A 21,696-nucleotide genomic window follows, 5' to 3' on the forward strand; every position below is an offset into this window, starting at 1 on the left:
CTGCCCAGCCTGAAGGGAAACTCCAGCTCACTTCAACCTGAGAGACTCTCCCAACAGCAGCTGCTCGCTCCACAGCTCCTCATCCACATTTTCATCAACTCCATCCTCCTCCTTCCTCAGGTGTCCCCCCATGGCGGCCTCCCCAAAGTCCTCCAGCACAGCAAAGAACTTGCTGATAGGCGTGTTGGCGCTGTGGTCCATCATCTCGCTCGTTGTCATCGTGGTGTGGGCGACGTCTCCCGACCTGAAGGGCTCGGCCCAGTGCCGTGCCGAGCTGCAGGAGGCGACGGAGAAGCTGGAGGGAGCCAAGGTGGTGTTCAACAAGAACAAGGTGGCTCTGGAGGAGATGGTGGAGGAGGAGAGGGAGAAGCATGCCCGTCAGCAAGCTGAGATCCTGTTGCTGCTGGGACACCTCAACGCCACCAACGCTACACTGGAGGAGTGTCGGCAGGAAAACGTAAGTCACAGATTTAGTTTCATTACACCCTGTATAAAAATATTCAGCATTTACTCCACAGTCAAATATTAGAACTGGGGGGCGGAGATGTGTCTGTTTTTTTTTTTTTTTTTTTTAGATTTTGCAGAAATGAGTCAGCATCTCATGACAAGACAGGATGGTAGATTAAATAGATTAAAAATAGATTTACTGGCAGATTTTACACATGGTTTCAGAAAAATAGAATAAATTTTCCCACGAGAAGAAAGTCTCAGTTGAAGCTGTTTGCATTTCTGTGTTTATAGATTTTGCAAGTTTTTCCTTCCTAAAAATTGTACACACACACACACACACACACACACCCACACACACACACACACACAGACACACATGAGTCATTGGAGTTGAGAAATGTGGCATGAATTATGATATTCACAAGAATATTTTTCAACATCAGTGCATTTCATGGTATAGCAGAAGTCTGTAAAATCACTCATAATATAGTCAGAATTATGTAACTGTGTTTAAAAAGACAAAAAAGAAAGATTTTACACTGATGACACAGGGCTCCAAACTAACTTTTTCTACTAGCAGCACTACTGAAATCAACAGGTGACACAAAACATTCATATTTTCTTCCCCTTTTAACTGTACAAGTCATAAATGTATGAACTCATAAAGCAAAGTAGTGCTTCAAGACAGGATGTGAACTACATGGGGAATCAGGGTAAGCTTGGCTTCTCTTGTTAAGACGTGATTTATGAATTTCTGCCATGCATCGCGATTCCTTTTGTATCTTCATCATCATGGATCGTGTGTAAAATTAGGCTGTTATTAACGTAAGGTTCATGCATGAGGGTGATTAATCACTAAATATTAGCTTTAAAAGGATGCATGCTGTTCTTGCTACCATCATCAAAGCATGTTGCTCTAACTCAGTGATCAGGTGTGGCTGAGTGTTGCCGTGGAAACACAGGCTCTGGTCCAGGTCTCGGTTCAGCCTGTGGTTAGTCAGGCTAACTTTTTAGGCCTAAAAGAGGTCAGTCTTTGTTTTTGGCGTAATTGTCCTAACATGCATCAAGAGGTTCTAAGAGCATATTTTAGACTCATCTGCCGCTACCGACCACTTCCTTTGGAAGCTGGTTTCACATTTATACCTCAACAAGGAAACAACTGCAAAACTATTTTAATGTTTACTGACCGTTTACTCAGAGCTGGCTCCAAACTAACTGACACCAGCTCAAAGAAGTAGTTAGTATGGCTGCATTTTGTTCAAACAGATAAACAAAACGTGGAGTGGAATCTCAACAAACAGCGGTTTGTATATCACAGCTCAGCAACCAACATGGCAGATCATCTACAAATGGTCGGCTAACTCGTCTGCGTTATTTTCCTCAATAGCTGTGTTTAGATCAGCAGCCGATGGAGCTCTAGTTTTAGAGGTTTTATAAATATGGGCAGGTCTGCTCTTAGCCTGTTGTCATTTCAGTATAAAACAACCAGATTCTGATGATTAGAAATGCTGCAAACAGTCGCTTTGTATGTTGATTTGTAATTAATTTAGGCCAATAAGGCTCGCAGGTAGAGTACACTCAGTCCACTGTGGTCCATTTAGTTCATCTACAGATAAGACATTTTTTCTTTGCGACCAATCATTTGGATTTTAATCTACCAAGACTTTTGTTGGTTGAATATAACCTGGGAAACAACAACAACAACAAAAAAAAAACCCTGAAATGAGCCTCTGCTGCTAAGTATTGAATTCAATGTTGGTGGTCCAGCAGCCATATTTGGTCTTTTTGGTTACTTCTTTTCAAAAGGTGGAAAACCTCGTGCTGCAACTAACAATCATTTCCAGTGCCAGTTAATATGTTCAATATTTTCTCCTTTAATTCATTAATTAATAGTTATTTGTCCATAAAATGTCACCAAAATGTTGACCTTGGGTTTCATGCATACCAACCCTGAATAACACCTTAAAAGTTTTTGATTATGTCTAGGCAATATAATATTTATTAATTCATTTTTAAAGCTCATTTTTGTTTTGAGACTTCAGAATTTATAAACAGAAGCAGCTCTGAACTTAAAGTAATGAGCTGAATGAACCGCTGACAGTTACGAGCACATCGGCTGACGTCCCATCATGCATTATTTCATTTCAAACGCCCGTCCAAACGGAGCCTAAATGACTCCTAAACACCGACGCTTTGACTCAAATTACAAACTTAATACCAATCGGATGCTGAAAATAGAAACTTTTTCAATCCATCAGGCAAATTCAAACCAAAGCAGCCACACCCATCTCACCAAAACACTAACAGCTTCCATCTGTCCTCAGCAAAAACTCAGTCATATCAATAAATAACTTGCAGAAAGAGACGCTGGACAGAGGCCAGGATTCAAAAAGTTTCATCCTCAGACTGAGAGAAAGATCCAGAGTGGAGCTGCAGGCTGTGTTTTCAGTACAGTCAGTGTTTGTGTTACATGGATTTCTCCGAGTGTTAACGAGCTCTGATATGAACAGAGCAGGACTCTCCTCTGCTCTGACCTCCTCCCTCCTCTCCCGTCGACTGTTTCCATTTCTGGAGACGTTATTTTACCGCCCGGACAAAGACTGAGTAGATGCTCCCTCCCAGCAGGCCGAGTGTTTCAACTGTTTAGGTGCTTCCAACATTTCCAGCTCCACATTCTCCGAGTAGTTGGTTGGAAAAAGTGACTGTTTGCCTTCACTCTCTCTCCCTCCGCCTGTGGTTCGTCCTGAGTCACTCCTCCTTTTCCGCCCCTTTTACCTCTGCCCCACTCCTCCCTCCGTCTCTGCATCCTTACTTTTTCCTCCCCTCCTGACAACTCATCCAGTAAAAATCTCAGGATTCATGTGCTGCAGGGAATTGTTGTCTGCATCACCGTGGATTTAGTTTTTTATTTATAGCAACAGTAAATGTGCAAAGACAAAAAGCCTTTCTTCGAAGAATCCCGTTTTCCTACGAACAGGGATTTAACAAGCTGCTTGCTAGCTTCTACTACAATACCCAGAATTCCCTGTGAACACTGGACTGTACCATCACTGAGAAGTAAACTGTGTTTGAGTCACCAGTGGAGTGCTGTCCCAGTTCCATATTTAGATAAGAAGCGACCCTTCAGTCAGTGGCCTTGGTCATCATCCAGGGAAAAACAATCTGATCTCAGCAGTTCTTTGCCCTGAGGTCTCTGCAGAAACACAAGATAAACTTTGGTCTCAGACACTGACTGTAGAGCTGCCACTAATGACTATTGTTTATTGATTAAACCCTCAACTATTTTACCAATGACTGAAGCTAAAAACTACTGACATCATGACGAAAAATGTACGCGTGTTGGTTTAAAATATTGATGTCAATGCATTTTCACTATCAACGATCAACATGATGATCATTTAGAGTTGTGTTTGGGTCCACATTCATTCACCGTCGTCTGTTTTTGGTCTCAACCAGTTAGCTTATTAACTAGTTTTTTACCTGCTAAGTGCAGCGCTAGACTCACCAGCTTGTGTTTATTTGTTTCTGTTTGCTACCGATTACTGATTTACAGAAGCTTTTCCTCTGAAAATAGCTGCTTCATGTGGCTGAAAACAACACTTGGAGAGCGTTAAGAGTGAAACTAGATGATAAAATGGAGGGCTGTTGTAGCTCTGCACATGTGGCCCAACAGATGACCTGAATGGGCACTTAAGTTAACCTGCTTGTAAATGCAATCATCAACCTTTAATCCACTGTTCCTTTTTATTTTATTTCTTTGATAGTATTTAGGTGTCAGTCACAACTTTTTGTGGTTGTGCCTGACACTGAAAAGGTCAAAGTGTAAACTAAGTATAGTCAGGGGAAGCATCACTGCTGTTAATTTAACATTGACTGATATCAGATTGTTTTTAAGCGTCCAAATTCCTGCATTACAGTCATTATGTGGAGCTATAACAAGAAGAAGCAGGAAACAGAGGTGCAGCTGCTGTATGAGCTGATGGAAAGGATGTGCAGTCGTCATGATGAATCCATAAAAACACACCACTGCAAATCTCAAATTTAAATGTTTCCTGGAATAACGTAAAGTAAACGACGTCTTCTAAGGACCGCAGTTTCTGCATCCACTCAGAAAAACAGGATATTCGTTCACTTTGCACAGGAGACGTTCAGGAAAGCACCAAAGATACAAAGTTGGTTTCTTCCTCCTACCAGCTTCCTGTGTTGAGCTTCAAGCTGCTGGAACCATTTTTGGTAGGATTTAACCCCTTCAAGTCAAGTTCAGCCTCACTATATACTTTCCTCTTTCTGTGTGCAGACATGTGGCCTTTTGCTGCAGTCCTACAAAATAAAAGCCAGGGCTCCAGACTGCGACCAAAAGGGTTGCGTATTTTTTGAGAGTGTGCGAGTTAAAATTTAAAGCGTTCGCATTAGTGCGAGTGTATGACGATCATTAAGCTGTATTAGTGTCTCTGTAACCGACACAGGAAGCTACTGTGTTAACCACAGTGGTGGAAAGCAGCACTCTAGTAACTACGGTGAACTGCGCTATTGACGCTGAAAAATGCGGCCTCCTCGTGAAAAGCGGAGCGCACCTTCAGTGTGGAGCGTTGAGGGAACATTTGTAAATCGTAGATTCCATAAGAAAATTCAGCAAGTCATATGTTTCGCCTGTGACAAGGAGGAAGGTGCGACCAAATGAAAAAGTTGGTCACAGCGGTGCTACCAGTGAAAAAGTTCCTCTGGAGCCCTGAAAGCTGTAACTGAGAGCAGTTACCACCTGCAGCTCAGGAAACATATTTCACCGTTATCTTATCAGCCTTTCCTGCTTTATGTCCTCAGCTGTGGAACATCTGAACTACAAGTGATATTTGTAGGTTTTTTGTGATATTTTGGGTTTTGATTGATGTACTTTAGTCTTTAATGTTAATCAGCTGTGATGTTTTGTTTCTGACTTTTTAACTTTCTTTCTTAGACTTTGTGTTTTTCATGTGATGCCAGTCGTGATTTAACTTTATATTTTATAATTTAAGCCTACCAACTCCAAGCAGCTTCTGGTTAGCTTTTGCTCTGGTCACATTTTTACGTCCGTTTTAAGTCCTGTGTCGCAATGGAAACAGCACAACCACGGCTAGAAGGAGAGAGAACATCTCCTGTGCAGTATAAATCAATGTGTTTCACAGTTTTCCAAGGGCCCACAGGTGTTACACTAACCTGCTCTAGATAATCAGCTATTTACATGTTGACAACCTCCATGAACTCAGACTTTTTACACTACTCTACACATCAGCTCTAGTAACAGATTTCAGCATTCTGAAAGTATCTTCCCACAACTTGCTGCTCTACATGAAGAGTTCATTTGCAAAAACAGATCACTCCATCTTCACAAACCTTCAAAAAACCCGCTTTTCTATCGTCTACCTGAGACGATATCAATCAAACTTAAGTTATGTCTATTTTTTGTCATGTCGAGTCAGATCCACTTAACTTCAGTTTGTTTGATTTTATCTCAAGCAAACAACAACAAAAATAAGTTTTCTGAAAGTCTACAAAAATGGAGTTATCTGTTTTTGCAAATGAACTCTTCATGTACAGTTCTTGAGCCATGCTGTAGTCGTTCTTGTCGTCTCTTCTCTGCTCTGTAAACGCTGCCTGCAGTTCACCTGAAAACTCCCCCAAGCTTTGTCATGTTGGGTCAGTCGAGGCTTCTTAGTTGTACTGAGGAGCTCAGAATCTTAGTTTTTTATGGGATCTGGTGCAAACGTTTTATTTTTGAATTTGATTATTAAATACATAATGTTTTTTTTTGTTTTGTTTATAAAAGAAAACGCTTTTCAAAATTGCTGATAACTTTTGGGTTCAGAAGGTAAAAAACATCGACACTGTCTCTATCAAAACTGGCTGTCTCATTGCAAACTTCTTTGTCTCCGAAATCATCAGTTTCAATATGCAGCTGTTCAGTCAGCGTTTTGTCTGAGGAGCAGAAACCACAGCTGTGGTTTTTCACAACGGCTACTGTATGCAAATTCTGAACATGAAGTAGCTCTTCCTCTGCATCACATCCTGTTGAGCAGCTCCAGGTGTTCAGATTGTTTTTAGTCCTTAAGGAGGACTTGGATTTCCCTGATCGGGGGATTTTCCAAGTTTTCTGTCAGAAGACTGTGGAAGAGGCAACAGAGGTTACAGGAGCAGAAATAGAAGGAGGCACACATTAGGAGCTGTTTCTACATTAGCCTGACAAGCTAACCTTTGTGAGCTTTGTGTGTGGAGCATTGCTCCAACGGATGCTGTCTCAGTTCGCCAGCAGCAGCGGTAACATTTCAGGATGTGAACATTGTGACGACACGCTGTAAATATAAACTAACAGCTTCAGTTCTGTGTTCAGACCTGGACGTCCGTCTTTGAGCTGTCTGCTCCTTGAAGTGCTCCGTGATGCTGTTTGCATTCTGGCTGCTGCTCGTCTGTAACTCATCCCTGATTATATACTCAAACACTAAATATCTCCCGAGTGACTCCTGCAGTGTTTTGTGTTGCTGCTGCTGCACATGTTGTTGTTATTGTCCAGGACCGGCAGCGTCTAAGCTTACGTCAGTTCCTGCAGGACCAGACAAACACAAGGACCCACAAGATTTCAGGAGTCTGACATGGACTTGGTACCAAAGTATCTGATAGCATAATGATCACATCGTCACTGTACAGCATCAGAAATATGATTAGTCCACTTCATGTTGTTCTGTTATCAGAAACCACTCAGGATGGATATGTTTGTGTGAACTGCTCCTTTAAGTGCCGATCTAACTATAACTGCTGCGTTCGATGAAAGGAATGTTTCTAAAAGCCGTTCCCAGCATGGAGTGGACAGACGGGGCTGCCCTGCTTTCAGTCACCACCTCAGCTCTGAGAACGTTCAGTCTGGTCCGGCTGAGTGTCATTCTGAGCCCGTCGATAGTCCACAAGTTCTGAGTTTGTCTCCAGGAAAGAACAGATAAAGTTCAGATTATGTTTTCGCTCTTGACAAAAATAACTGATAAACCAGGAGCGACACGTGGAAACGCCTTTTTTATTACGAGCTCTGATTTGAAATAGAAAACAGGTCATTCAAAGTAAAATGATACTGAAAACACTGCAAGTAGCGTTTTTATACCAACACGTTCCAACATGAAAGTCACAGCGACACATGTTCAGTCCAACTAACAAAACAATATTTATCTTTTTTACTATTTTGTGTCACTTTATAGACCAAATAATTATTTGATTAATTGAGAAAGTAATTATTGACTAATTATTTGACAGTGACAAAAGCCGTTAACCTATAAGCACATCAAAGATTTGCCTTAAGAGTTTTGATTTCATGTAACTGGCACATTTGATGTGATTTTTGACCTGACCAGATTAAGTAGTCATCAGAACCCTCATTTGGTAGAAGACTATTCTACCAATAATTGATTGATTGGGGACTGCCTCTGGTTCTGGTCCAGCTGGGTGTGGCTACAGATGAAAAACACCTGAAACTTTAAACCAGTGAGGGCAGACAAATCTCAACTTGGTCCTCAGCAGGACGAACCAGAACACAAAGACAGGTTTAAAAGGTTTAGAACCTGCCTCTGAACTTTCTTCAGTAACCTAGAGATGTTTTTTTTTCTGTTATCCATGAAGCACTGCAAACAGGAACTGCTAACAGAGAATCCTGCTGCTTTTAATAGCACCAGTTTGACAAAATCCTAACAAATCCAGACTAAAAACAGAGAGAACAGCAGCACCTCTCTGGAGCTGAGCTCACAGGGTGCAGCTCTCCTGACATCTTTCATGTGCTCCTTCTTATTGCTTTCCAAATAGACGTCTACGCCGGTGTTAACACGTTTTCGTCACTTCTTCCATTTTCACACCAAAGCAGAATTTCACACTGAGCTGATAAAATGCAGGAGATGGAAAAAAGCGCCAAGTTTGGCTTAAAATTACAGGGACGGGCTTTAAATGACAGGAGGAGCACGGTTCACTGAGAAATCTGGAGGTTGTTTTTAGTCATTACTGTGGACGGGCTGAAAAATGAGTCACATAAAAACACTGTCCGGGACGACTAATACCAGAAGCTACTCACCTCTCGAAGAAAAATAAATCCCAATGGAACGAGACTGTAAAATGATGATATCAGTTTGGTTTGTTGCCACCGGAAGATTCAGAAGGCTTCAGTAACTGAGGAGGAAGAAAAGGAGTGTAGTGAACATCAATAAAACGTATTGATAAGCAGATATATTCACCAAGTGGAGAGTTTTGGGCACAATTTTATTTGTATTTAGTCACTCTGAATTAAGGTGAAGATTATTCCCTTATTTTAATATAGATCAGTAAAATCAGTGTTTTGTTTATTTGCATGTAGAAATGTAATAAAATATCTCTAAAAATCAATCATTAATCTAAAGCTGAAGCTGCACAGTTAGTTTTAATGCTTATTTCAGGTTATTATGAACATGTTGGACTCAGTTTTATTCATTTTGTGCTTGAGAGTAAACAGCTCAGTCTTTTCTTATTGATGCAGCATCTGATTGTTTTCATTCCTCGGAAATAAAAAGCAGAAATGTTACTGAATGCAACTCTTTTGTTTTCTCTGCTGCACTGAAAACCAGCTCCAGATCCCACAGTGACGGCAGCTGTAGGATTTTTGTCATTTCACTTAGTTTCAGTCCAGACTGGCTGTTAAATACCAATAAGTGTGGCCAAGGGAGAAAACAAAGAGTAAAAGTGCAAGTTTAAAGCACTCAGGAGGTCCTTTCCTTTAACCACTCGGTGTGTTTTCCTTCATGCTCACAGTAACACGTGTTTTTTTTCTTTGGGGTGTGTTTGTTTCGTGCTACAGGTCGTCCTGAACGGGAACATCACCCTCCTGCAGGAGCACATCGAGCAGCTGCGTCAGAAAGAGGCAAACCTCACGGCTCAAATCAGCCTCCAGGAAGGTAGGAAAAACTCCATCACTGCCATGAAAGGAGACTTTCTCAGTGAGCCACCAGCGGTATTCTTAGCTGCATTTTCCCCCGCCTGTTGCCATGACGACGCCTGAGTCTGTAAATAAATACACACGATTGGTCGGTTTAAAAAAACGAAAAGAAAAAAAAAGAAAGTGCTCTGAGAAAGACGAACGGCGATGAGTCAGAAAGACAAACGTAAAACAATCTGTTACACAAGAGTGAAAATGAACTGTATTTAGTAACCTCTAAGAGTTTTCACATCTGGTCACAGAATTAAATCCGATATGATAAAAGAAACTGAAAACATAAATAAATTTGGAAGTAGAAGAAAAATAATCCTGTTCATACTGAGTACATTCTGCATTAATGAAATCAGACAGGAAACGATTTCAAATTAAAAAAAACAAAAAAGAGAAAAAAATATAGTTTTTGAAGAAGGCAAGAAAAGAAACAAGAAACAAACGAGGAAAACTGTTAAGAAAAGACGATGAAAAGATGGTCAGTGGGAAGGAAAGAAGGAAAGAAGGAAGGGAAGAGGGTTGATCTTGTTTCTGATTCAGGGAAACGTGCTCTGGGTTTGTTCATGGCACCGAACTTTGTGTGTTTGTTGTGTGCGTTCATGGAGGTTTGCATCTGATGCATTGAGGTGAAACTATCAAACATTCAGTTGAGCATTTGCTAGTTGATGAAGTGTTTATCACTGGGACTGCTATCATTCTATCGTCAAGGTCGAGTGCTGCTGTGTCTGTGGCCTGTTGTCACTGTTGATAGTCGATGTGTTCAGGATCACACGTTTACAGATTATATGTCCGAATCCGTGCACTTTTGAACTTATAGCCAATCTTAAAGTGTGACATCATCTGTAAGCACATCTGGGACCTGCACCGGTGCTGTTACTGTGCTGAACCCTCGTTATTGTTGCCTGGTTGCTGCTCGTGTTGCGGCTCCTCGGCAGCTGGATGAAGGTTGGTGTCAGGACAGTCAGGCCTGTGGAATGTGGGTTTCCCTGTGCTGAAGTCAGGGTCGCAGCGCTACGCTAACGGCTCAGAGGGAGGAACTTCACAGCTCAGCTCAACATGTCAGACTGCAGCACCGACAGAGAACGTTTGTACAACCCTTTATTTGGCTTCTTGGTGCACTCATCATATTGGTCCTGATTATTAATAATCATGAATACTCGTCATACCCACAATAACCCGCATCCAGAGCCACAGAATAAAAATAATTGTTCTGTGAATGTTATGTAATGAGAAGAGACTGACTCTCCCATAGAGGAGCTGTGTGCTGCCACATTTACCAAATTAACCAGTTAGTTGATCAAGTCTTCACTTCTCTCTCTTGTAAAGCTGAATACTTCTGTTTTAAACTGTCAATGCGAATGTGTTCTCAAAGTTTTTCTGAAGTTTCCAAAGACATTAAGTGGCGGCTAGTTGCCCCTGATTTGCATAAAGTAGCCTCGACCTCAACTTAACACAGATCAGGAGTCAGAATGAAAAACCACATCACAGCGCCACCAGAAGGCGCATGGCATGGACGCCTACAAGCAGTGACGAGTATCGGTAGTGTGTCTGTCTGTAGTTGTAGCTGTCAGAAGAGGGTCTAAGCAGAACCGTTGTAGCTGCAAGTTATTTCATTTAGATATTCAGGAGCATTGGATTGATTTATTGCTGTCATTCTGTTACTGTTTTTATTTTGGAGGATGCAGTTTGTTTGTCAGTCTTCCATGAGCTGGACTTGCTTTTTTTTCATGTGAACGTTTCCTTGCTCTGTCTCCCTTTTGTGTTTTTAACTTTAACTGCAATGTTGACATGTGGAAATTTCAGGGTTGGGCCCAGTGTGTTAAATTTTTTAACCTGGCAACTGCCCAAAATATTTAAAAAAGGGTTCCATGGCGTCAGATCAGTGTTTCCCAAACATAGATTTATTTGTGGCAGTGTGCTGTTATTCAACACTGAGCACCACATGATGCTGATTGTCTATTTCCTACCATTTTAAACGGGTAAATCTCATTCTGATCCTCTCTCTCTATCTCACAAACACACTGACAACAGAACTAAAAGCCTCTTCTGTCTCACACTCTTGAAATAAAAATGTACAGCTTGTTCTTTTATGCAGAGCAGAATGAGTTTGGAGTACATGAATGGTTTGTATCAGAAACACCTCTGCACAAACATCCAAAACGGACACATTCCAGATCATTCTGATAAATTAGCTCCAGCTGACCCAACCCTTCAGTTATTACAAGCATGTACGGCACTGTGCTACCTTTCCAGAGCTGCAGCTCATAACTGTGGCAGGGACACATTTGGTTTTAAGTTCCTCTAACTCGAGCCTGGCTTGTAGCAGCTAACTAGTATTTACTGTCCAAACCAGCTGCAGCTACACAACATTAAATAGCTGTTACACTGTCATTTGGGCTCATCTACACATTTTATGGCAGATGACAGTAACTCAATCACTTCTGTCAGCATCAGTGGCTTCTGCTAACTCACACACAGCTTCTCCAACTGCCAGCTTCTATTAGCTTTGAACTGCACTTTCACAGGCTAATTATTCACTGAGCTCAATTCTCAAGGAGGTAAACCATTACATTTGCAAAACCAATTAAAAAAAACAACCGACAACGGGCTCAGCTGATATGTTCGTCCACTCAACCAAAGTGAATCTTATTAATAGGAGACGTTTGTCAAGGCAGGTTTCCTCCAGTGGAGTCGGAGGCAGCAGAAGACAGAGACCTTGTGATTGCAGTTACCCAACAGTTATATAAGAGCTTCACATGTTAATAGAATAATGGGCTGTTCCCAAAATTGCCTGTGACTCTATGCAACATGAAAACGCAAACAAAAATAGTCAAACCCGATTAAAACAGGAGCATTTTTCCATAAGTTCTATGAATTGATTGTCAACTGTTACATTAATCACCAGCTATTCTGGTAATCAATTAATCCATCTGGGTGATGCTTTAAGAAAAAAAGTTCTCTGATTATAAAATGTCAATAATTTCTTGTTTCTTTCCTTCTCTGTGACGTTAAAATAAATGTCTTTGAGTTGTGGACAAAACAAGACATTTAAAGACACTGTCTGGGTCTTTTTTGATTTTGATTTTGATTTTACTATTTTGTGAAATTTTATAGACCAAAAAAATGAATCACCTGAAGAAAACAGAAAACAACGGACAGATTAGTCAAGAATAGAAATAACCATTAGCTGCAGCACAGTTCACCTCCAGTTAATATATTTTATATTGTTAGTATTTTTTATTTTTTTTCTCACAAATTTCACAGCATAGTGAAAACACCCATCACAGGGTATCCACACCCATCCTAAAGCTACAGGTGACACTGGAATCACCAACTATTTTGATAATTCAGTGTTTGGATCAGGCAGCTCATGAAAAGCAGGTGTCAGATACACATTCAATCTTCATTATCTTCATTTGGCTCCCCCACTTCGGCCTTGGAAGGCTGATATCTCTCCATTTCTCCTGGATGTCATGCAGACAGATGCTGGACACCTCCCCTCCCCACCACCCTTCCTCCTTCCACAAGTCTTGAGTTTTGTTGTCATGTTTAATTATGTTGCTTATGTGCTGAGGTTTTTTCCTAATCCCACACTGTGCCCCCCCCCTAGAGGAGCCTAGTTTGGGAATTGCCTTTTTTCCCCCTCGTCTTCCCTCTTGTTTTTCCTTTTTCTATCTAAAATAAGGGACGCTCTCATGTTAGCTGACCTGAACAGTTTCTCCCTCCTGCAGGGGGAGACCTGTTGTTGGTCACTGTCTTTTTTATGTTTCTTGGACGGGATGTAACTGGTAGTTTCGTTGCTCTGTACTTGTGACATGTGCAGTGACAAATCAATCTGATTCTAATAATCATATAAGTTGTGTCACATCAGGCTCCCTATCAGTCAAAAAAGGATGTCACACTCGTTTTTAAGAACATTCCTAAAGCTAAATATGAAAAGTGTTTTTTCCTCAGTGTACAATCTGATAAGAAAATAAAATAAAGCGATTTTCCTTGACTAAAAGTCTCCAGCGGCAGCGGGGCAAAAACAGTGGCCTGGTGGGAAACGGGGACGGACTTTAATGAAGGTGACTTCCTGCTGCGAGCGGTCGGAGGGAAACGATAAATTCCTGTATGAATGAGATATGAAAGGAGCATTGTGTTCGCCGGGAGCCGCCTTCTCTGATAAACATCAGTCACTGTTTAATGTGAACACGTCATGGTGGAAGAAACAAGTCAGCTGTACAGACACATCTGACAGCGGAAAGCATCCAGGTTTTATTTTGAAATGTTTCACTTTTCAGTCCTGAAAGTGTTAAAATCAGCCAGAGCAGTGAGATTGAACGCTTCACTGTAATCCAGGGAAGTTACGTCTGCAGGAGGGCTGCTTCTAACTATTATTTGATCATTCTGTGGATTATCGTCTGGCTTCATCAATAGTTGTTTGATCTATACAATGGCAGAAAGTGTTGAAAAATGTCCATCAGTGTTTCCCAAAGTCTAAGATGGTGTCCCCAAATGTCTTGTTTTGTCCACAACCTAAATGTAAATCTGAAAAAAAAATCACAACAAAGAACCTGCAGTCAGAGAATTGAGACAATTTTCCTGAATAATTTCTTAAACTGATTGGTTATGCTGGTGGCAGTAGATGGAAACGGCTAGAACGATGCTGTGGCGTGTGAATCCCATCAGGTTGTAGGACTCAGTGACCGGTTCAGTGATCTCATCCAGTCTGAACACACAAACAAGCCGGAGAACAGAAAACATTGCAGCGTGCGACTCTGTGATAAGACTGCATGTTACCTTATAAGTTAATGCAGCAGCAGACCTGAGCCAAACCCTGGAAATGAGCAGAGCAGCAGCAGAGCAGGAGAACAGACTCAGGATCAGTTAGTTACTGTTGCTGTGTTGGGACGGCTCTCAGTAAATAATGCAGCCACGTCAGGCTCTGCTAGAAACACTGAAAGAGTTTAAACTGCGACAACTAACGCAGTGAGATGCCTGCTGTAGAATGAGTCCTACAACATAAACCAGAATGTAAGGGGAGTGTTTGGTAACGGTCTGGGCGTGGCTGACAAACAGATACAGGCTGGAGAAGATGTCTGTGAAGATTCTCAGTCATCCAGGTCAGGGTTATTCTCATAGATTAACTTGCTTGAGTTCCTTGAAGACGTTCCACCTCTCATCCAAGAGGCTTCATCAGTTCTGACTGACTAGTTGGGAGATCCAGATACTTGTATCCTTAAGGAGCCATTAACACCTGAGTTTCGGTTTCAATTGGAGGTTTGTTGCTCCTCCCCCTCGTTATGTGAGTCGTTAGTGCTCCCCCTGCCACAATAGGGTTCATTAAGGTCTTTTAGGTGTGAATGTGGTTTCATCTTCCTGCGGCGAGATCTTAATACAGGCTGGAGAAGAAGCAAGGATGGATAAGCTCCTGGTGCCAGACATGACACCAAAAATTAGTTTAAAGAGAGTGAAATGAGGAGTTCTCTGTCAGATTTACCTGAAACCAGGTGATTCCATCTACCTTGCCTGTTTCTATGAATGTTCATTTAATTGTGGGAAGATACAACTGTTTGCTCGATTTTGCAGCAGTAGAACTGCAGTAGTCTTTGTGGTTGAGAGCCGTACTTTTCTCCTTTTCTGGTTCAGTCGGGGGCTGCAAGGTGGTGCAGTTGGTAGCACTGTTGCCTCGCAGCAAGAAGGTCGCCGGTTTGCGTCCCGGTGGGGGCACCGGAATCTTTCTGCGTGGAGTTTGCATGTTCTCCCCGTGCAGCGTGGGTTCTCTCTGGGTTCTCCGGCTTCCTTCCACAAGGTCCAAAAACATGTTGAGGTTAATTGGTGATTCTAAATTGTCCGTAGGTGTGAATGTGAGTGTGCTTGGTTGTCTGTCTCTAAGTGCAGCCCTGTGATAGACTGGTGACCTGTCCAGGGTGTCCCCTGCCTTCGCCCTAAGTCAGCTGGGATAGGCTCCAGCCCCCAAGACCCTAATGAGGATAAAGCGGTGTATAGATAATGGATGGATGGTTCAGTCGGTGTCTTGCTGCCTCCACCTGGACTCTGATCATCAGGTGTTTCTGGGTCAGGACCTCCTCTCGTCAGCCTCCTCCTCTCTGTCCTCATTATCAAAACCAGCCTGATGATCCTCTTACGCCCACTTAAATGGAACCACGAGAAATGTTCTAAAATGGTTGCATATGTGACCATCTGAGTCACAGTCTGGAGCGCTGATGCCAGTTAGTATAAAGTTCATTTCACAATAAAAGCCATGTTAAGAAACGGACAGTTGCTGTCCACTGAAACCAAACAGGCCTTTTATATGTGACTCGTTACCGGGAGTGTGGAGTTTGTATGAATAGTGTCATACAGTCACTCTAACAGTAGTAGAAGCACATTTCAACAAGGCTTTGTACTAAAACATGACATGACAAGCATGCACTGGTCAGAGAGAATTAAACATAAAGGCCTTCCTCATCTTTGTGTTCTCTCAGAGTCTTCATGGCTTTTACTGGTAATACTTCTCCAGTCTTGTGTTGCTGCTGCTCAGAAGGCAGCAGAGGGCGCTGTCTGGTCACATAACACTGTACATGCCTTAATGCCTCTTTGATTTAAAATATATTGTTGTAGAGCTACAGGCTAAACAGGCACAAAACACAAGTCGTTCTGCATACAGAAGCTCCTGCATTTATCTGAGAGAGCACGTATGAGGTTTGAATATAATCTTAATAGATTTATGTCATTGAGATTGCATCAGTAAAAAAAAAAAAAAAAAAAAAACATGAACAGGTTGTTTTCTGCTAATTAAATATTTATTCTTAATGTAGACTTCTTTGCTGTCCCTCTTGGTTTCCCATCACTCATTCAGGTAATCAGATGTTATTGCGGACTCAGAATCCAGATGAAATACATCACATAGAATAAGCGACATAATCACAGTAAAGTTTGGTAAAAAAGAAATGTAACTCTGTGCCCTACAAAGAGACGACTGTAATAATCAAATCAGGTTTATCGTCATGTTGCTGTACATACACAGTAGTACAGGCAAGATGACAGAGCGTTTCTTCAGGATCCAATAACTTAAAGCAATTTAAATAAACAAGTGTTTGCATATCTGGATCAGCAGCTTGTGGCATGAAGCTGTTGATCAGTCTGGAGGTTCTTCCTTTAACGCTCCGGAAACGTTTGCCTGATGGTAACAGTTCAGACAGTTTTATGGAGAGGGTGTGAGGAGTCCCTGACAATGTTCAGTGTCCTGCTCCTGCAGCGGCTCTGGAAACGTTCTTGGACAGAGGTGAGGGAGCTCCTCTAACTATCCTCTGCAGGGCTTTTCTGTCTGACATACTGCAGCTGGAGCTCCATGTTGAGATGCAGCATGTCAGAGCGCTCTCCACCACACCTCTGTAGAAAGTCCTGAGGATGCTGGCAGGGAGAGAGGCTTGTTTCAGCCTCCTCAGCAAAGTTTGTTGTGTCAATAGCTGGGATTTATAGTGTGGTAGAACTAAACCTCATGTTTGTGATTTCATTTTCAGGGTCACACTTTGTAAGGTGTTGACTCCATCGTCATAAGCTTCTTGAAGTCTTGTTTTTTTCTGTACAAGTGTGCAGCATGAAGTGGCATTCAACCTGCTCTGAACACGTTTACACACTTGCTTGTTCACACATACAGCATGTGGCACCACATGTAAACATCTTCATCATCTGTTATTTGTTCTGTAGTAAAATGACTCTTAGATGTTATGATGGTTAAAAAGTATTGAAAAGTCTTTATTATGTTGAACCTGCAGGAGACTGTGGAGAAGCCGGGGGATAAACATAATGACTGAACAAAAACGATGAGCTGCAGACTTGTTGCTTCCAGACCTGCAGCTCAGTTTTTGATTAATCTGTTCAATACTATCAGATCAAAGACTTCTACCAACCTAAATGCTGATTAAATCTGTATCTGGCACCAGATTTATTCAGTTATTCAAACACTGAAAGTTAAAAAAAATCTGATAAAAGTTGAGTTGAGGAACGTGACTGTGATGTTTCTTTACCTCATAAATAATCTGTTATCTCAGACTCAAACCTCACCGGAGCGCACAGTTATTCTCATCACCAGTCATTTTTAAATTCATCGTTTGATTTATATTAATGTTAATGTGTGACATAGGAAGTATGGCAAAGGAAAGCAGGAGCTCTTCTGTTTGGGGGTACATTTACTTATTATTTTTACTGTCGATTATTTTCTGGATTAATTGATTGTTTTTCAGTTTTTCCCAAAGCCAAGATGACAAATGTCTTGTTTTGTCCACAACTCAAAGATATTCAGTTCACTGTCAGAGGATGAAAGGAAGCAGTAATATTCACATCTAGGCTGCAGTCGGAGGATTTAGACCTTGTTTCCAAATCACTCAAACTGAATAATCAAAATAGTTGGAGAATAATTTAGTGGTTGGTGACTGTTGGATCGCAGCTCCGGTCAGTTCAGCTGTTTGTGTTGTTCCTCGTATTGACACAAGTTTCCCTCTTCTGTCCTCAGAACACATCGAGGCTGTGGAGCACAACGTGACTCAGGCCATCTATCAGATCGAGTCCTGCGTCAGGGAGAAGGCGGTGGCCGACAGCCAGATGGCGTTGGCTCAGACTAATACCAAAGCCTGCAAGTCCAACGAGCAGCGCCTGGAGAAACAGCTGTGAGTCTTCAGTGTTCTTTACCTGAGTTACTGATGTTCTGATCGAGGCTGCAGCTCTGATCGTGTTTCTGCGTTTACAGTGACAAGTGTAAAAGCGCTGAATCCGAAGTGCCTCAGCAGACGCAGCCGCAGGAGGCCGCTCCACCCAAGTCGGCCGCCTCCCGCCTCGCTGGCGTTCCTGTGTTGACGCTGCTCATCTGCAGCTCTCTGCATCTGAGAACCTGTGAGTAGCAGTCGCCTGTTTCAACACATAATCGATCACACATGACGCTAAATCACAGCTGACTGGTATCAACAGGGAAAGCCACGATTGGACGAAGTAAAAAGTCTCAAATTTTATTCACAAATATTGTTTGCAGTCTGCTAATGCTGCTCCTGAAATAAATTTGCATTTGATTTTTAGCAAAAGCCGTCAGTGCAGACCTGTTTGTTAAAAAATGTACATGTGGACTTTTTAAAATCGCTGCTATGTTGTTTGTCCGTCCATCCATTTCTCCACATCATGTTCACTGATCGATTACTGGGATCATCAGGAGTTACTGTTGTCGTGCTGGCAATGCTGACAGAAATGTGGTTCAAATATCAATGCAGTAAATAAAGGCTCATAAATAATTGTAGGTCTCATTGTTCCTGCCGCTTTATTGATATCTTTCATATTTTGTAAAATGTACTTAATGTGATGGATGTGTGTAAATAGCACAGGATGGATGGATTAACCAGTGAAGCTTCATTAATCTGAAATTTAACACCTTCTGTCGTCTTTAATTGAAAACAACAACAAAAAATCTGTAATGTTTTTACCTTTAAAATAACTTTTATTTATTTAGTAGAAACTACACCTAAAACATTTCCAGTTCCAAAACTCCCCCACCACACAGCAAACAGAGGCAGCAGCTCCTCTCTTTAACATGTAAACAAACCTGCTCAGCTCTTAAATGCAACACTAATAGTTGAGAAATGTGACATGTTAAACTACTGATGATCCAGCTTCAACCCCTACAGTGACGTGTTGCTGATATTTTACCAGAACAAACTATTTTCCAACAGCAGGTTACTCAATATTGGTATGTTCAGACCGTCCCTCCAATGAATGATGGAACAAAAACACCTACCAGACTAAATATTTCTAACATCTTGACTGAACTTAGTGCAAACAGATGCACCTGAAATCCCCAAAAAGTTGTGGCCTCCATGTATCAAAGACAAACTTGAGCTGTCGTGTCAGTCAGTGATTCCTCATAAACAACAATAACAAGAGAAGCTTGTTTATCAGAGAATAAGCAGAGCGCCACCTGCTGGTTGGAGCTGCTCACCGCAGTGATAAAATGGAAAATTCACAGCAGGAAACCAGCAGAACCTGTTTCACTTTCTGTCTTTAATTAATTGAGGTGAGACAGAGTTTAACATGCCAGTACTGTCAAACTGTTGTAAGTGAATTGGTGGCTGCAGGACTTCAGAGGTGCTTTGATTCCATCCTACTGACGACCAGCCACAGAAGGAAGTTATAAAGTCTCCTCTGGATTCTCCGTCTGCCTGCTGAGCTCGACACACCTCAGGAACTCTGACATTGTGCAACAGTCTAACCTGTAACCAGCTGAGATCATGTATCACTGCATGGAGACATGATAAAAGTGTTCTCAAGTGTGATACAGAAAAAAAGCTTGTGAATGACAACTAGTTTTTTCATAGAAGGACATCAACAAGTTACTAACTAAGCAACTGTAATACCACAAAGCTTGATTAATACTCCTGCGTTGAATCTACACCGTTGTGAGAATCTGTATTCATGAGCTGGTGTTTCTGTGAAGGTCTGCAGTTAAACCGTCAGTTTCTTTGTGTAGTTCAATCAACAGTAGCTGAAACGGAGCAGATCATGAGTCGACCCATTACATATCACCCTGTGTTTTACTGACGCTTAATCATCAAGTATTAGGCTACAGCTCAGTGGACCAATCACAGGTGTTGCGCTCTGCATCAGTAACAGTAACATCCTGTTGAAAATCGCTACTATCAGTAGCTTCACTGTTTTTTTTCTTTTTCTTGCTCCCTGAAGGCAGAGCGATAGATATACAGAGTAAGGCAAACGTGGTTTCGGGTCAATCTAACAGAGCCATATTCGCACCGAATGTTCCAAGGCCAATACATCATCTCCTTTTAAAACCAAGTGTAGTTGCTGTGGAGCTTCTCGCGCTAATATAAAGCTACATGCAGCACAGATTCAACACAAAACTACAAACCACACAAGACCACAGGTGTTTTTCCTCTGAGGTAGATTAAACAAGCAGCAGGTTAGTTCGACATTTCTGACAATCAGCTCTGTGTTGTCTCTAAATCCAACAGCTCAGCTCCGACCTCCTGGTTCAGGAACCTGTTCTAACTTAGAACCACTTCGTAAAGAACCATTAAAGTTTTACTTCAGTTACGCTCATCCCTTCCTGAACAAATTTCTGTCACACGAGTTTCATATAAGCAGCGTACTGAACACCTACTGCTGTCTGTCTGCACCACTAGTCATGTGACTCATGTGTTTCGTGTCCTCGTGCGTCTGTGTGAAGAAATCCTGACAAACATGATTCTCAGTTGACCTGCTCAGGTGTTGTTACTTGATTAGCAGGCAAACACCACAAACTAAGTTTCGTATCACCTGAACTGAACAAATGCGGCTCCACAACGCTTTACAAGGCAGATTAGACTCCACTGTAGTTACAGTGAAGTTGCTGAAGTAACCACGAAAATACAAACCAGAAAAAACAAAACAAACTCCTGTTGCCATGGTGACAATTACTTTATCCAGCTGTGTTTCATGTGGCAGCAGGTTTTCACACAACTCTGCTGTGGACAATGAAAGCCTGAGTAACATAATCAGGGCCTGACAGCACTGAATGTGTGTGTTGTGTTTCAGGAGCTCGGTACGGCGGACGGTCGCACCAACGGCGAGCACCGCGGTCCAGGAGGGGGCGGAGCCTGGACCGACACAATGACTGCTGTACAGACTTCCCGCAACAAGCAGGTCGCCATGGAGACACGTCACGCTGTCGTATGATGAATGATTGGATGCAGACTTTGCTTAAACTGCACAGCTGAGACGTTTACTGACCGCCGGACTCCGCGGCCTCGACTCCTCACGCTTTACAGACACCAAGCTTCGCCGCTGCTTTTTCACTTTTTAGGCCAAGAAGGAAAACGTTTCCGATCCTGCCACAGTTTCCTTCAGATAAAATAAGCTTAAAATCCAGAAGTGCTCCTCATCAGGTTTTTACACTCGGCTGTAATCAGTGTGTGAATGGATTTATTCTGCTGTTGTTGTTGTTGTTTTTATTTTATTGCATTTGCTTGATGTTGTGCTTTTTAAAGACGAACTCACAGCCTGCAGCTTCTGACACTGCAGCAGACCAACGACTCGACTCTTAGAGGCTTTTATTGAATTTTCTCAGATGCTGGTTTGAGGGTGGGGGGTTCAGGGGGGATGTTTTCATTTGAATAATAAACCTGAGGAGTTTCTAAAACCACAACGTTTCCTTTGTCCTTATCTGAACTGAGAGTACAGTTCAACTAGCCACCTCAGCACTTTGTCTTTTATCTTATGAAAGTTTGAAGGATCGTTCCTGCACATCTTCTGCCTTTCAGGAG

The 21,696-nt window shown here is 41.9% G+C and overlaps 1 protein-coding gene across 1 annotated transcript; it reads left to right on the forward strand.

Annotated features, from left to right (window-relative positions):
* Positions 1-6: 6 nt before the first annotated feature.
* On the forward strand, positions 7-21,575 carry LOC103367590 (myosin-11). Its single transcript, XM_008295670.1, has 5 exons — positions 7-457; positions 9,284-9,380; positions 17,913-18,066; positions 18,147-18,289; positions 20,969-21,575. Coding segments are annotated over exons 1-5 (723 nt in total). The 5' UTR covers positions 7-130; the 3' UTR covers positions 20,971-21,575.
* The last annotated feature ends 121 nt before the right edge of the window (positions 21,576-21,696 follow it).

Source organism: Stegastes partitus, unplaced genomic scaffold (genome assembly GCF_000690725.1).
Source record: "Stegastes partitus isolate 25-593 unplaced genomic scaffold, Stegastes_partitus-1.0.2 Scaffold1067, whole genome shotgun sequence".
NCBI lineage: Eukaryota > Metazoa > Chordata > Actinopteri > Pomacentridae > Stegastes > Stegastes partitus.

Coding starts and splice junctions, on each gene's coding strand:
- LOC103367590 (XM_008295670.1), top strand. CDS start 131: ATGGCGGCCTCCCCAAAGTCCTCCAGCACAGCAAAGAACTTGCTGATA. Junction 458..9,283: donor AGGAGTGTCGGCAGGAAAAC/GTAAGTCACAGA, acceptor TTCGTGCTACAG/GTCGTCCTGAACGGGAACAT. Junction 18,067..18,146: donor CAGCGCCTGGAGAAACAGCT/GTGAGTCTTCAG, acceptor CTGCGTTTACAG/TGACAAGTGTAAAAGCGCTG.